This window comes from Thunnus thynnus, chromosome 5, assembly GCF_963924715.1.
Source record: "Thunnus thynnus chromosome 5, fThuThy2.1, whole genome shotgun sequence".
Taxonomy (NCBI): domain Eukaryota; kingdom Metazoa; phylum Chordata; class Actinopteri; order Scombriformes; family Scombridae; genus Thunnus; species Thunnus thynnus.
In genome coordinates this window covers 33,972,441-33,987,492 of record NC_089521.1, presented here as the reverse complement: position 1 = coordinate 33,987,492, position 15,052 = coordinate 33,972,441, and the positions used below count along the sequence as shown (strand labels likewise).

General features: G+C 39.6%; 1 protein-coding gene across 3 annotated transcripts in view; it reads right to left on the bottom strand.

Annotated features, from left to right (window-relative positions):
- The window catches only part of cadps2 (Ca++-dependent secretion activator 2), a 254,458-nt gene that overhangs the window by 10,583 nt on the left and 228,823 nt on the right, over nucleotides 1-15,052 (bottom strand). For all 3 annotated transcript variants that reach the window (XM_067590867.1, XM_067590868.1, XM_067590870.1), the window contains one exon: nucleotides 4,893-5,000. In XM_067590867.1, the coding sequence (XP_067446968.1) occupies nucleotides 4,893-5,000 (108 nt within the window). The remainder of the gene's footprint in view (nucleotides 1-4,892; nucleotides 5,001-15,052) is intronic.

Below are 15,052 nucleotides of genomic sequence, written 5' to 3'. Positions count from 1 at the left end.
TGATAAACAGGTCAACAGAAACAGTCGGTGTTTTCAGCCTCGAGGCGACGTGCTGCTGCTCTGAATCTGGAGAGTCAAACTTCTAACCGGCAGAATAAAACACTGTGAGTTCAATCTGGAAAAGATTCTTGTCATTCGAGTGTGTTTTCATACAAGCTTTCACTTATATCTGATAAACAAAGATTATCAGATATAATAAAATATACTGTCAACTTTCTTTGTTTGCAGTGCTGGAGGAAGTACACAGATCCTTAAGTAAAAATACATAAGTATTATGAGCTTGATGTAGTTAAAGTATTGCAGTAAAAGTACATAAGTATTATGAGCTTGATGTAGTTAAAGTATTGCAGTAAAAGTACATAAGTATTATGAGCTTGATGTAGTTAAAGTATTGCAGTAAAAGTACATAAGTATTATGAGCTTGATGTAGTTAAAGTATTGCAGTAAAAGTACATAAGTATTATGAGCTTGATGTAGTTAAAGTATTGCAGTAAAAGTAGTGGTTTGGTCCCTCTGACTGATATATTATTATATATGACATCATTAGATTATTAATAGTGAAGCATCAGTGTTAGAGCAGCATGTTACTGTTGTAGCTGCTGGAGGTGGAGCTAGTTTACACTACTTTATATACAGTTAGCTAGTTTAGTCCAGTGGTTCCCAACCTAGGGGTCGGGCCCCTCCAAAGGGTCAGCAGATAAATCTGAGGGGTTGTGAGATGATTAATGGGAAGGTTTTGAGTAAAGAAGGAGAAAAAGAAGTGAAATCCTGCTACTATACTTTGTTTACGTAGCCTCCGGAGCCGGAGGAAGCTTCCTGAGGCTGACCAATCAGAACAGAGTGGGCTCATCAGGAGGCGGGGCCTTAAAGAGACAGGAGCTAAAACTTCCTGTTTCAGACAGAGGCTGAACTGAGGGGCTGCATAAAGGACCAGTAGAAGATAAATAAGGAGTTTTTAACTGGAAATCATACAAAGATATTCCAGTAGAGCCCCAGAATATAAATATAGAGCTGGAAATGTGTAGAATATGTCTTAAATAATAAAAAGAATAAAAGAAAAGTTAAATGAAAAGATGAATAGCAACTGTGGATTCACGTCAGTTACACTGAATTCCAAACAGTCACAATATTTAATGGAGGATAAAAAAAGTAGAAAAGTCTCAAAACACCTTCAACCATCCATCAGTGTGAACTGCTGTTGTTCTTCTGACAACAGAGGAGTTTTGATAGGTTTGTGTTAATTGATGGGTTTTTTTTTTAGCTTTTAGCACAAGTTTCTCTTTGTGTTTTATCAGATAAACATATTCACTGTATTTAGAAAATCAAGATGGATGAAAATCTGATTTGCATGTGGATTTTATCCAGTTGTTAGAGGCTGTAACTGACAGGTGTGATCAAGGCCATGGTGTCTCCAGTAGCTTCTGTTCACCTGGAGGATGTAACACGTCACCGACCAGTAGAAGCCGTTAGTATAGTCACAAAGACATGACCCCTTACCGGCTTCCCACTGGTGTTGTATTAATGGGAACACATGACCGAGCTGGAGGTGTTGCTACCAGTGGTGAATGGGAACCTCAGCCAGACTATGAATATGGCATCACACTGCTGAAATAAAGGAAAAAACAATAATATCTGCCTGCCTTTAATGCATTATAAACTTTTTTTTTTTTTTTACCTGTTTACATTCTAGCAGACAGTTTTGGGAAATAAACAATCAAAGGAAGAGAGTAGATTCATATCGAGTGTTGAATATATTTTACAATCTAGTTTCTAGATAAACTTATCACAGCTTCACCCTGCGTTCCCGCATGAATCTACAGGGAGGAAAAAGCTTTGATAAGAAGGAAATCGGTGTGCGTGGAGGGAAAAAAGACGACCGCTGAGAGCTGCGATGAAGAGAGTGGACATAACAGAGGTAAAGGATTTCATCACCAAAAATAACAAACAATAAAACAGAAAGAGGAAGGTTAAGAGTCACTCAGCGTCTGAGTGCTGCTTGCAGAAACCTCAAATCCTAAAGGAGGTAAAAGGACAGAGACACTCGTCCATTTTAAGGGTATAAAAATACCTGAAAATACAAGAAGGTGAGAAGGAAAACTGGAAAAGCTGAAAACCAAAGAGGAGCTGCAGTAAAGATGTGTTTATATATATTAAAATCATATCTGTATTTGTGCTAGATTGGGTTTAAAAAAGTAGATTTTGCAGCTTATCAACAGATTGCTGTTGACATATCTTGAGCAACAAACTCTTTATGTTCCTGTAGTGTTTATTTTAGTGAAAAGAGATGTAGTGTTTTTGTCTTGACGAGGCCATGAACTCCTAGATGTACCCGCCTGGAGAATCTGTTGTCTGTTGTCATTATGTTTTCACGGCGTTGGTGTCCGTAGCCGAGCTCCGAGCCACCGCAGGAGGAGCTAACAGCCGGCAGGAGGGAAAGTCATGGCCATGACTGCTACAGAACCACTTCCACTCGCATTAACCTTGTTCCTGTTTGCTTTTCTTTATAAACAAAATGTATGCTTCCAAGTATTTTATAAGCAGGTCATGGTTGATATGTCATGTTTCTATAAACACTCAGAAAGGCAGTGTGAAATCTTGCTGTCACACCGTTTTGTAAGTCAAGAGGAAAACTACTCACCATGATTTCTTTCACCTTGTTGGCATGTTGCTTTTTTGTTTTGCATTTTACACATAATGTGAAATGTTTCTGTTTTTCACAGTGATGTGTTTGTGGGATTTAGGTTCTTTTCCTCTGATACCTGATGATTATTTAGATTTCCTGATATTCTTGTATTGATTTATCCTCCATTTTTTGATATGTTATCTGTGGAGTCCCGTATGTATCTGGACCTTAGGAACTACTGCTGTGTCTCAAATCACATACTTCTGTACTTACACTTTACATTTTGAGTGCATAAGTGTGTTCACACTGAGAAGTATGGAAAAATGCACTGTGAGAACCCGGATGGTGCACTCAAAACGGTCAAAAAGTTGAGTGTGGAACTATGGACACCTCTCGCCCTTAATGGTCGCCATCTTGGCTACGTAGCAGAAGGGGAGGGACCACTTTTCAAACTGGAAATGGCGGCCGAGTACGTTGTAACTACAGTGAACATCACCACATTATACAAATGTAAGTTATACATGTGTTTTTTAGCACTAAGCACCACTATACTGTTGTTGGATATAAGGCATCAGGATGTTTTTTGGGTTAATTTAGCAGTCTGTAATGATTTGGTAGCGCGAACGATAACTCTAATGCTAACGCTAGCTAATGCTAATTTACGATCGTCATTTCTGGTAAGTGCACAACGGCTGTGTTTGATTTGAGACAACACTACGCCAGTAAGTACATAGTGTACACTGTGTACTACATGAAAGTGTACTAACAGAAGTATGTGATTTGAGACACAGCTTACAACTGTAAACTGCATTTTCCCACATGTGACATGATATGACAAAGCACAGTTGTGCTCTGTTCACATTCATTATAAACTTTTGTCAAATTTTGCCCTGATAGTGACTGAAAACTGAGCCTCAACATCAACTACTTGCATTGGACTTGGAAACCAAGACAGTGAGATTCAAAATCTCTTTTTCCTGTTTGACAGGTTTGTCAACCCTCCTTCACAACCCCTTCATCTTACCAGGGGTGGACCATAGACTAGTATAGTATAGAAAGATGGAGGTAATGAGGTGTGACGTCAACTGTTGGTTTCATTGAAGCCGGTTTGCAGCCCAGAGTTGCAGCTTATGGTTGGTTGTCTTTTCCATTTGGAGCCAGGACCTTCCAAATAAGGAGTGGAAAATCTCCATCTTTCTATACTATACTAGTCTATGGTCCACAGACTGTAGTTCCCCGGTGGTGGAACGAGTTACCAAACTCTGTTCGATCTGCAGAGTCCCTCTCAATCTTTAAGACAAGACTAAAGACCAGGCTCTTTCGCGAACAACTCTGCACTTGATGAACTGTAGGGAGAGAAAAAAACAAAACATGCTTCTATGCACTCTAATCATTGCCTTGTTGCACTCCCTGTTGGCATCTACGTCCTATCGGGCCCAAACTTAAGCTTTATGGCACTAACTGGTGTTGTTGTCTCCTGACCCCTGCTTGTGTTGTATCAGTCTCATATGTACGTCGCTTTGGATAAAAAATGAAAAATGTAAATGTGAGTGCAGGATGTTGCCTTTCATGCTCTGGAATCACGCTCTGCTACCTCAGACTGAAGCTAACGCTAGCCCAGTTGGAGCCAGAGACTTTTTGGAGCCGGCATCTAACGGCCCCTCGGTGGTATTTCACTCCTGCGTTGGCTTCAGCATCAAAACATGGCAGCTGCTGATTGGGCGGGACATGGGTCTGACGCAGGTCGACTTTCGGCTGAACGGGTCCATTGATGGTTTGTATTGTCTCCCCTTTCAGAGTCATTTCACTTATTTTCTGCTTTATATTTGACTTTTTTAGCTTTTTCTTGATAAAGTGATCGATGTGATTTTATTGTTGATATTGTTATGTGGCCCTCAGGAGCACTAATGAGGATACAAATAAAGACAAAAATAATGTCTGTTGCAAACATCCCTCAGTTTACAGACCGCCTCCCTGATTCAACTTTGACCTCTCATACTTGCTGTACTTGTGTGAACAGTCTTTCTGTCCGATGAGGCATTATTACCAACATTTCAGGCTGCGCTAATTTCAGTTTGACCTCCAGATAAAGTACCTTAGATGATCTGGATTACGTCTGAGTGCTCGTGTTTCTCAACCTGTCTGACTTTTAGTGATGTCACCACATTCCCAGATCTAAACTATTAACTTAGTGAGTACAAAAATATAACTACTGATGGAAATAATGGACAAAACTACCAAAATGAGACAAAAAAGAACCAGCACTTACATCAAACACCTTCTCGATGTAGAGCTCGTCGTTGACGCGGTCTCGGAGGATGTCCTGGTTCTGTCGTACGAAGGTGATGTAGGTGTCGGCCAGATCCATCCCCGGTTTCTGCAGGAGAAAAGACACAGACGCCATGAGGGGGTGGAGGCTGAAAATGGAGAATGATGTCAGACATCCACTGCAAGCTTATTAGTTCAGCCTGGTGTTGAAAATGTGAACATGGCTGGTTTTCATGGTGCACATCTCACCTCATCCATGCTGTTCATAAGCTAATATCACGCTACAGTAGAAGCCAATCAGCTGACAGTCTGCTGGCTGTATATGACGACCTCCAAACAATAATGCCAGCAGGAAAAAACAAACAGGGAAGCTGGTGTTTCCATGTTATCCAAAGTCTCATCAATCCTGAACTCATTTGTTTGGAGAAAGAAACCTGACATCACTTCCTGTCTTACCATCGTTCCCCCAACTTCTGTAACTCAACCAAATCTCTCATTGAGGGTAAAAATGACCAGCGGTGGAAGAAGCATTCATATCCTTTACTTAAGTAAAAGTACCAATAAAACAATGTAAAAATACTCCATTACAAGTAAAAGTCCTCCATGAAAAATCCTACTTAAGTAAAAGTACTTGATGTAGTTAAAGTATTGCAGTAAAAGTAAATAAGTATTATGAGCTTGATGTAGTTAAAGTATTGCAGTAAAAGTAGTGGTTTGGTCCCTCTGACTGATATATTATTATATATGACATCATTAGATTATTAATAGTGAAGCATCAGTGTTAGAGCAGCATGTTACTGTTGTTTTAGTTACTTTTATTCTTCACTTTCTGGTTCAATTTCAGTTTTTCTAACAAGCTCTCATCATTTTCCATTTTCATTTCAGTAGGTGATGATTATTCCTTCGCCAAGAGTCATTAATTAATCATTATGAAGCCTGGTGTGAGAATCAGTGGGGAATTTTATTTTTATTTTTTTTATTCATCATCACAATTATCGATATTTTGTTTCCAAAGTTGATGAATTAAAATGAGTAACACTATCAGCTTCACTGCATTGGTCTGTTTCACACTCTCACTATGGACTAGTTGGATTTAACACAGATTGATTTTGGAAGATAAGTGGATATGCTTCTGTTTTTAGCAACACAATATTGTTTTATCTTTGACATTCTTTAAACATAATTAATGGGATTAATGGGAAACAGATTGTTTCACCTAATGCTTGAACGGGAATAAAATGTGTCACTGAAGGAGGCTTTTCTCTTAGATAACAAGCTGGTGTTACTAATGTACATCCCAGCAAAATTAATTCTGTATGATAGTACAATTAAATTGAAGAGGAACATAGTGGCAAGTAATTATTATTGAAATAATTATATTTAATGTAGAATATACTGTATGATTAAAGGATACAAGCCTCTTATTGTTGAGAGTAAACACTAAAACCTGGTTTTTACCCACTTTGAGTCAATATAACATCAACACAACACTGAGTTAATGTTACCCAGAGAGCCACTCAAGACGAGCAGTAGTTTATTCAGTTTATAAAACAGAAAAACATAACGGAGAAGCTTCACCCAGATACTTGATAAATGACTATGATTCATTTTCTGTTGATCAACTGATTAATCGTTTTGATCTCCCACATTTTTTTATAGTGGGCCTCAACAAAACCGACTCAAAATATGTTGTTAATTGACCATAAATCCATCTTACGTTCTTTATGTTATGTGGTTTGGTTATGACATTAGTCTTAACTCAGTGGTGCACAATAAAGGCATCAGTTTGTTTAATGCCCTCCTCCGAAAACACACCATCCTCACATGGAGGGTGAAGTTAGTGTCCGGCAATTTTGTAACTTCACAACAACGACAATCACCCCCGCTTTACGCAGCGATCGGCCAGCGAAGTAGGTTTGAAGTTTTCTCTTGAGCTCTTTTTTTAAAAAAAAATTCTTCGCACAATTTTTGTCACCTTTCATGTCAGCGTCCTCAAGCGTGGCCTTTTGGACGACACGGTGGACCAAACTGTCTGTTTCAAGCATACTGTGGCGTTAAAAAGCAACGGCTACTCATGACCAACATCTCATATCACGATATAGCACGTTATATCATGCTATATTATTCAATGAATAAATATTTTATATAAAATGACCACATGGAAAGGCTGCGGGCAAAAGCTTCTTGCAATGTCTCAGTCTGCTGTTTCTTTTCAGTGCTCTGCTGTACTTTCATCCGTAGACTCTCGCCGTACTCTTTGACATGACTTTTGACATGCGGCATAATTTGCAAAATACAGTTTTCTGGTCCGTGTCACTTTTCATATCCAAACCACGAAGCCCTTTCTAAGGTACGAGCTCCTAGTTGGACTACTGTGCACACTCCTCCATGTTTGTTTATGTCGTCTTGCCTTCGTCCTTTACCTTCGCCTTACATCCAACTGTGTGGAAGAACGCAAAATGTCGTCAAATGATGAAAGATATTGCCGTAAAGAGTGTGATTTTTGACACCACGATATAAACAATATAACATAAAATGAAACAATTTTTCTTTTTTTGCTATCGTCAAACAATATATATCGTCATATCGCACAGCCCTACTCATGACACATCACAAATGACTGAGATTTATTAAACACAACCATGCGTATGCACAGCTTTATAAATCTGATGAAAAGAATGCGTCTGCATCATTCTGGCTTTGTGTGGGCACAGTTTTAGTGAATGAATCTGCAGAGTTTTACTGATGAGTATCAGTTTAATTCATGCACCGATTTCACTGTAAAAAGTTGTTTGTATATTCAAGCACAGGATCAACAATGTTGCGCAATCATTTATTAAAAACACTTTCCCCCGCAGACACCTACCAGACTCTAACAACACAATTGTTCAGCATCACCTGCTGCTTCCTGGCTGAAAAGAAGAAAAAAAATAATCCACCTTCTCCGTGTCGGGAGTAACAAGAAGCTGCTGGAGCTGTTAGAGTGGAGGAAACGTGAAGTGCCTGTTGGAAGCAGCAGTTTGTGTGGCGGGGAGAGGCCAGAGGCAGGAGAAGTGGGTAAAGCCTTGTTCATTCACACTCCCCTGTTGTCAGGGGAGATTACAACTGTAATGCTTATTGTAATTGCTTTGACATCTTTCACACCCGTTTTTCTCTGAGCCGGCATGTGTTAGCCCCCGGGGGGGTTGTTGTTCTGCTACAGCGCTGCTGAGCGCTGCTGAGCATGGCACGTCAAGTCCCCCGTGGAAAAACAAGGAAATGGAGCCTCAAGAAAACCAGAAACCTTTTGGCTTCACTTAAAGGCAGAAAAGGCAGGTTGGAGACTTGATTATAAATTTAGGATCATGACCCTTTTTTTTTCTTATCAAAGGCAACACTAAAGAAACTGTCACATGCTAATGTTGTGGGTAAAAAAGAACTAGATCATGACACCACGTCACCTCCATCACGGCGAAACGACGCCGAACACCGAAAATCTGGGTGTTTTTTTATTTGACAAGCAAAGAGGCAGCTATGGGAAAGCAGACTAGCCTTTGTGATTCTTTACTCTCATCTTTGTTGCATCAAACTCCAACTATTCTCCGAGCATGAAGCTAAAATCATGCTTTTTTTTTTTTTAAAGTCTGCTTGATGTTAATTTTGTCGTTTGCCAGCGTCTGAGACACACAGACTTTTATATGAAAAATCTGTCTGCATGTGTTTGTTTGTCCTTGTAAAGCATTTTGTAATCTCTGGTTTTAATAAGTGCTATGTAATTAAACTTTATTATTATTAATTATTATTAGTATTATTCATATACTCATGACATAATAATCATAATATTAATGCTCCTCTATGCACTCAAAAAGGTACAAAAAGCAGAAATTCCTCACATTTCCATATTCAAATTAACCAAATTCTTCATATTTTTACATTATAGTCAAATGATTCATTACTTATCAAAACTTATCGATTAACTGACAAATTATTTCTGCTCTCGTAGTGGCATGAAACAGAAGATGATCTCTCTGATAGCTGTAAATCAAATGTTTGGTGATGAAAACAGTCTCAGCAGCTGTTTCACAGACCTCTAACAGCGGGTGACAGACTCAGATCAGTCACAGTCGCTCGGCTGTAATTCAGACGGACCGCTGGACGAGAAAAACCTGCAGATACCAGGGGTTAAAGTGGGGTCACATGACTGCAGGGGGATCTGCTGTGTGTGTGTGTGTGTGTGAGTGGTAGGTTCATCCAGAGAGAGAGAGAGAGGTGGGGGGGGGGGGGTCACGTCCAGTGATTGACAGGCCTGTCAGAACCCCCATAATCCTCTGCAGTGAGCGGAGAGGTGAGAGCCGGGCGGATCGAGGATCATTGTGGAACGATGTGTGTTACATTACTTGTCATATTTCTCTGATCTGTTCCAGCAGACACTTTGAGGTCACGTCCGCATTAATGCAGATACATTTCAAAACTGCACGTCAGAAGTTTTTCCAGTTCTGAAAGATTTCCGTCCACACTAAAAAACCAGAGAGGACGTCTGCTGGATGCTACATAAACATTGTCAACATCATTATTAAGCAATGAAATTTAAGTCATGATAAGTCAACAGACTCTTTGATGTCAGCTGAAAGTTCTTCAGTCCTTTACTCTGTCTGCTGACTCAGGAGTCGCCTCCACCAAACCGGCCTGAAAAGCCTCCTCCGACCTGACGGCGTATTTCGCCGCCGGTGTCCCACAAGCGGGTTCTTGGGTTGCTGCCATGACAGGCGCAGACGACCTTCTGGCAGCGACTCCAAGCGAGCCGTCAAATTCTATCCCCTCTCCACAACATGCGGTCGCATAAAGGCTACATTCTCATTTTCCAGGGAAAACTATCACTACAGAGCTCAGTCGGAGGTACCGATGAACAGATTTCACTATTAATCGCTTTAAAACGTCACGGTTTTGTAAACCATAAAGGCTCAGAGTGTTTCTGTTCCCACTCTCAAAAAAAAGGGACATTATGGTACTTTATGAACAACAGTTGAACTGTGAGAAAAATGAAACAAAACTAGACAATTAAATGTCCATAGCAGCAGACTGCAGAAGGAACCAAAACAAACCTGGTGCACCAGCTTAAAATGCCGTCCTGCAACAAGTTCAGGTACACAAAGTTCCACATGCTGTCAGGAGGTTTGTGGGAGGCGACATTGGCTAAAGGAAACACCTTAAAGCGTCATTGTGAGAGTATTTCAGGTACATGAAGAACGGCCAGGCGGTTGCTCAAGAAGACGGATCTTCAGTTTATAAAACTTGCTGAAGGATCCAACACCTCAAACGTACTGAACTGCAGCATGCTGGTACTGCTGCAGTTCAACTCTCTGTAGCAGAATCCTTGGATCCATCCGTAGTACTCTGAAATAAATTAATGCAGAATAATTGTGAAACTGTGATTTTTTCCTTTAGACTATTATCGCACCATCAGAATCTATCTGAGGCTCGTGATGGTTCCCAGAAATCCAGCAGAAAGTAGAGTTTGGTACCAGAACCAGTGCTGCCATGGAAGCCACTCGCCAAGATCCTCGCATCAGATCACCTGCTGGGGTGCTTGATGGGCCCACATGTTACTGTACTGGTAATACTGGTTTATGGTGTCTGCTCTGGAACGTGACAGGTCAGGAGTGGGAAACTAACATTTCTGACCTCTTTGCTTTCAAGGCACTAAAGTAACTAGGACTGCAACTGTTACCAAATAGGACTCATTATCAATTAATCTGTTCATTATTAATGGATTACTTATCTATTTGCTGCAGAGAGCCCACAAAACAACTTTGGGATAAACTGGAACACCAACTGTGGGCCAAACCTTTTCACTAACTAATGCTCTTGTTGCTGAATGAGAGCAAATCCCTGCAGCCAGGTTGTAAAATCTGGAGGAAAGCATCAGTTTAAAGGACGAGTTGTCTTAAAACAACAGTCAGGAGCCCAAATGAACAGTGAAACCTGTTTTTCTTGCTGTAATCATTCCTCCTGTTCATACTGACCATTAGAAGATCCCTTCATAATGACCTTACAATGGAAGTGATGGAGGATAAAGTAATATGAATCTTCAGCGTCCAAATGAGTCAAATCAAGTAGATATCTTTCAACGTTACAGTCTTTTTAGTGCCAAAGTTCCTCTTTTTGTTACTATACTTCCACCTGCAGCTCAACAGGGAAACACTGTCCGAGGAAACACAAAGAGGGAATTTGATGCTAAAAAGACTGTAAATGTGTCAGATATCCACTTGATATGACTAACTCAGACTGATGAAGCTGAATAGAAGCTTCACACAGACTTTTAAATGACTGTGTGGACACACTGTGGATTTTATCCTCCATCACTTCCATTGAAAACACATTTGAAGGATCTTTAATATCCAGTATGAAGAGGAGGAATGATTACAGCGAGGAAAACCTCTTTCACTGTTCATATGGACACCTGACTGCTGGTTTAACACACACTGGAAACATTTGAAACCGTCCTTTAATGACAAACACAGTGTGGATGGATACATTTATAAAAATATATCTGCACAGGTATGAACACTGTCAAAGCGCAAAAATATCTGTACTACAACATTCATGTGTGTGAGTGTGTGTGTGTGTGTGTGTGTGTTACTGACAACATATCACTGCCCCTGTTGTCACTTGAGACATCAATTTTCCCCCTTCCATCCCCTTAAGGCTTAGTCTCAATCATTTACCTCTCTTTTCTCCTGCGCTGACGAGGTGACAAAGCAGCGTGACAGATCGGGAGACGCGGGCACAGTTCCAGCCACCGAGATTAAGAGTTTAACACGACAGGAAAGAAAGACAGACAGAAAAGAAAAAAAAAAAACAACAAAAAAACCCACCACACACACACATACAAGCAGCTCTTGTCACGCTCTGCCCTGCCTGCCTGTTTTGTCTCCTTCACTGTTTCTTCACTTGTAGCCAAACACCATTAATCCCCACCGCGCCCGGATAATGGCCGCCTGGTTGCTCGTCAACATTTGACAACGGATACAGATGAGGAGGGGTAGAAGATTGAAGGGGGGGGGGAAGGCCTGTTGATAACAAGAGGTTAGTGGAGGGGGGGGGGGGGGGGGGGGGGTGGAGTGGGGGAGGGAGGGCGGTGAAATGCCAGGTAATTACACACTGCAACCGGCCTTGTTTCCTGTCTTGGATTGATTTCATTTCTTCCAGGTGCATGTTGTGTGTAGAAATATGTGTGTTTGCATTAAAAACATTAAGTCTCTCTGTAATTTCAAATAACTGTGTTGACATGACCCTAAAGTACAAGGCTGAACTGCAGCTGCAATGATTTTTTATCATTAATCTTTTAAGCTAATTTTACAAATGACTGCGCTCCAGGTAGCAGCGACAATCAGAAGTCAAGAAAAGCTTTCACATGATGAAAGATGTCTTAGAAATCTCTCTTTTTTTTTATTAGCATGCATGACTGAGCTCAAAGACTGACGTTTTTCCAAACAGACACCTCCGGTATTTCTACCCGCTCAGTGCTGACTCACGTCGATCAGAGACACTCGAGACAAAGACCAGAACAAACGAAACAACTACGGCTGAGAATCATTCAAAAATACAGATATACATAATCATATGACAAATGAGCACATATGTAAATGATGTCAAATCAGAAACTCAGCTGCAGGTCGTCATACACAGTTAAACATATCCGAGTTTTATAAAAAAGAAAGTGTGTCATTTGTAGAATAAACTATTTTGCATATAAATACACTTTGCCTCATGTTTTAACAACATATTATCCATTTTACCCTCCTTAATTTAATGAAAAGAGATATTTCTGAGTGTGAAAGTTTTTTTCACTTCTGATTATTAATCTTTTAAAAACGTTAAATCAATATTGAAATAAATAAAAAATGGGAGAATTACTGACGTATCTCCATCAGAAGTCCAAGTTGTGTTAAAATCAGCTGTTTTGTACAACCGACAGTCTAAAAAGCTCCTAAAATATTACATTTATAATCATATCAATTTTTTTTTAAAAAGCAGATATTCCTCATATTTGAGGCATATTTTATTTTAGTTGATAAATGACACATGACTTCTTGTTTAATTTTTATGTTGCAGCAACAAAAGAAGAAGAATTATTGGTAATTCTGCTTTAATTTGTGGGAAAACCTGAATATAAAAACAATCATTTTTAGAAGCACTTTAGGGACATTTTTTTGCTTTTTTTTTAGTTTATAAAAGTCCAAACAGTACATGTTGTGATTAGGTGATTAACTTTATGTCGTTAACCTCTGGACCCCCTCCAGAATGCTGCTTTAGTTAGTTAACATGTTTTGAAATATGGCGTGTCGCTTCAGACTCTGCAGGACCGTGTTGTGTTAACGATGGTGAAGAGCCAGTGATGATGATCGCTCTTCCAATGTTTGTGTTTCTGCTTTGCCAGTGTGCATATGTTTGATATGAGCATGTGTGGCTGTCAGTCACTGGTATCTTGGCTGTACAGGCGTGAAGAAGTGTGAGTCAATGTGAGAAACACACACTGAACGATTGTAACCCTTTTACAGTATCCGTACTGTAATGTCACAACACTTCACTAGCAGCAGTAAGAGGTCCGGTAGAAAAAGGATTAAATGTGAAATCAATACTTGATCAGGACTGTCTGGTGCTCTTGTAGGAGGTCACTGTTAAACCAAAGGGAACAATAAACACACTATATATATATATATATATATATATAGATACTATATTATACTATATTAGATATACAGCAGAACTAATGTCAATAAAATGTGATTTCTTAAAATAAACATATAGAGTCATCAAGAAAGTTTGTTTAAACCAGGGCGTAACCTTTCCACCGACAAATATTATAACATTATCAGTGTAGAAATCATCATCTACACATGTAACTAGTGTATATTTATAGTGATAGTAACAGTTATAACAGCAATATTACTGGGATACATAAAACTACTTAAGAATATTGTTAAAGATCCCTTTCAGACATATATTAACACATATAAAAATACTCTGGAACAATAATGTGTGTCTGATGTGGTTTTTCCATTAAAAAAAGTACAATTACTGTTTTAAAATCCTTAAAATTACATTTCCTCCTTCTCCCTCATTAAAAACTCATATTTTTAGTTTTGAACTGTTGGACACCAGATGTCTCCTCCCTCACTGGAGGCGTCAAGTTTCCACATCGCTCTCGTGTAAGTTGAATACTGGACCAGGATTGGCTCCAAACTAGTTGTGATGTCACAAATCCTGCTCATAAGCCCGCCCACTTAAAAAATCCAGATTTTCCTTTTCTCCTTCAGCAGATGAATGAAAACAAAGGGAAGGAACAAGAAGAGAAACATGTCTTTTAATGGAGGGAGGGAAAAAGAAAGCTTAAGACAACGGATATCATCTAAAAATGATAGTATTGATTAGTTATATGTTATAGACGTGCAGCTGCTCAGCCTTGAATGCTACAGAGATCCAATCAGGCCGAGGTGATGAGCTTAAAGTCACAGCTGAGGGACGCGGCTCAGCAAGCAGGTCCTTCCACTAATTGCAGGGTTTGTGGTTCAGCTGCTTCTGTCCACATGTCGAAGCGTCACTGAACAACACTCTGAATCACCGCTGCCTCGCATGCTAGATGCTGCCGTTAGCGTGTGAGTGAGCATTCTGGATAAAAGTGCTACTTGAATGCATTTAGCTAACTGTCAGTCAGTACTCGACTGCTATCAAACAGACCAAGAAAAACCACACGATAGGTCGTAATGTCAGTCGCCCAGAAACGACATCTAGTTACGTTATGTGTATATATATATATATATATATATATATATATATATATATATACACACACACACATATATATATATATACACACACACATATATATATATATACATAATTATAATATATATGTTATATATGTGGACAGATTTCCTCATTCAGAGGAGGAGGGTGGATGGAGGCTTTAACCCAACGTTGCTCATTTCCTGTTTCCAACCAACTGAGTTGAGTTTTTTAAAAAGCGTAACTACGATCGTCCCCTAACCTTAACCCCGTGGTTATTATCGTTGCCATGACGACGAAGGTGGCCTAACTTTATGTGTTGTTCTGGAGTTACATGGTCAAACCACCAATCTGCTCGTTTAATTTGGAGAGAAAATGATGTACATGGCAGCT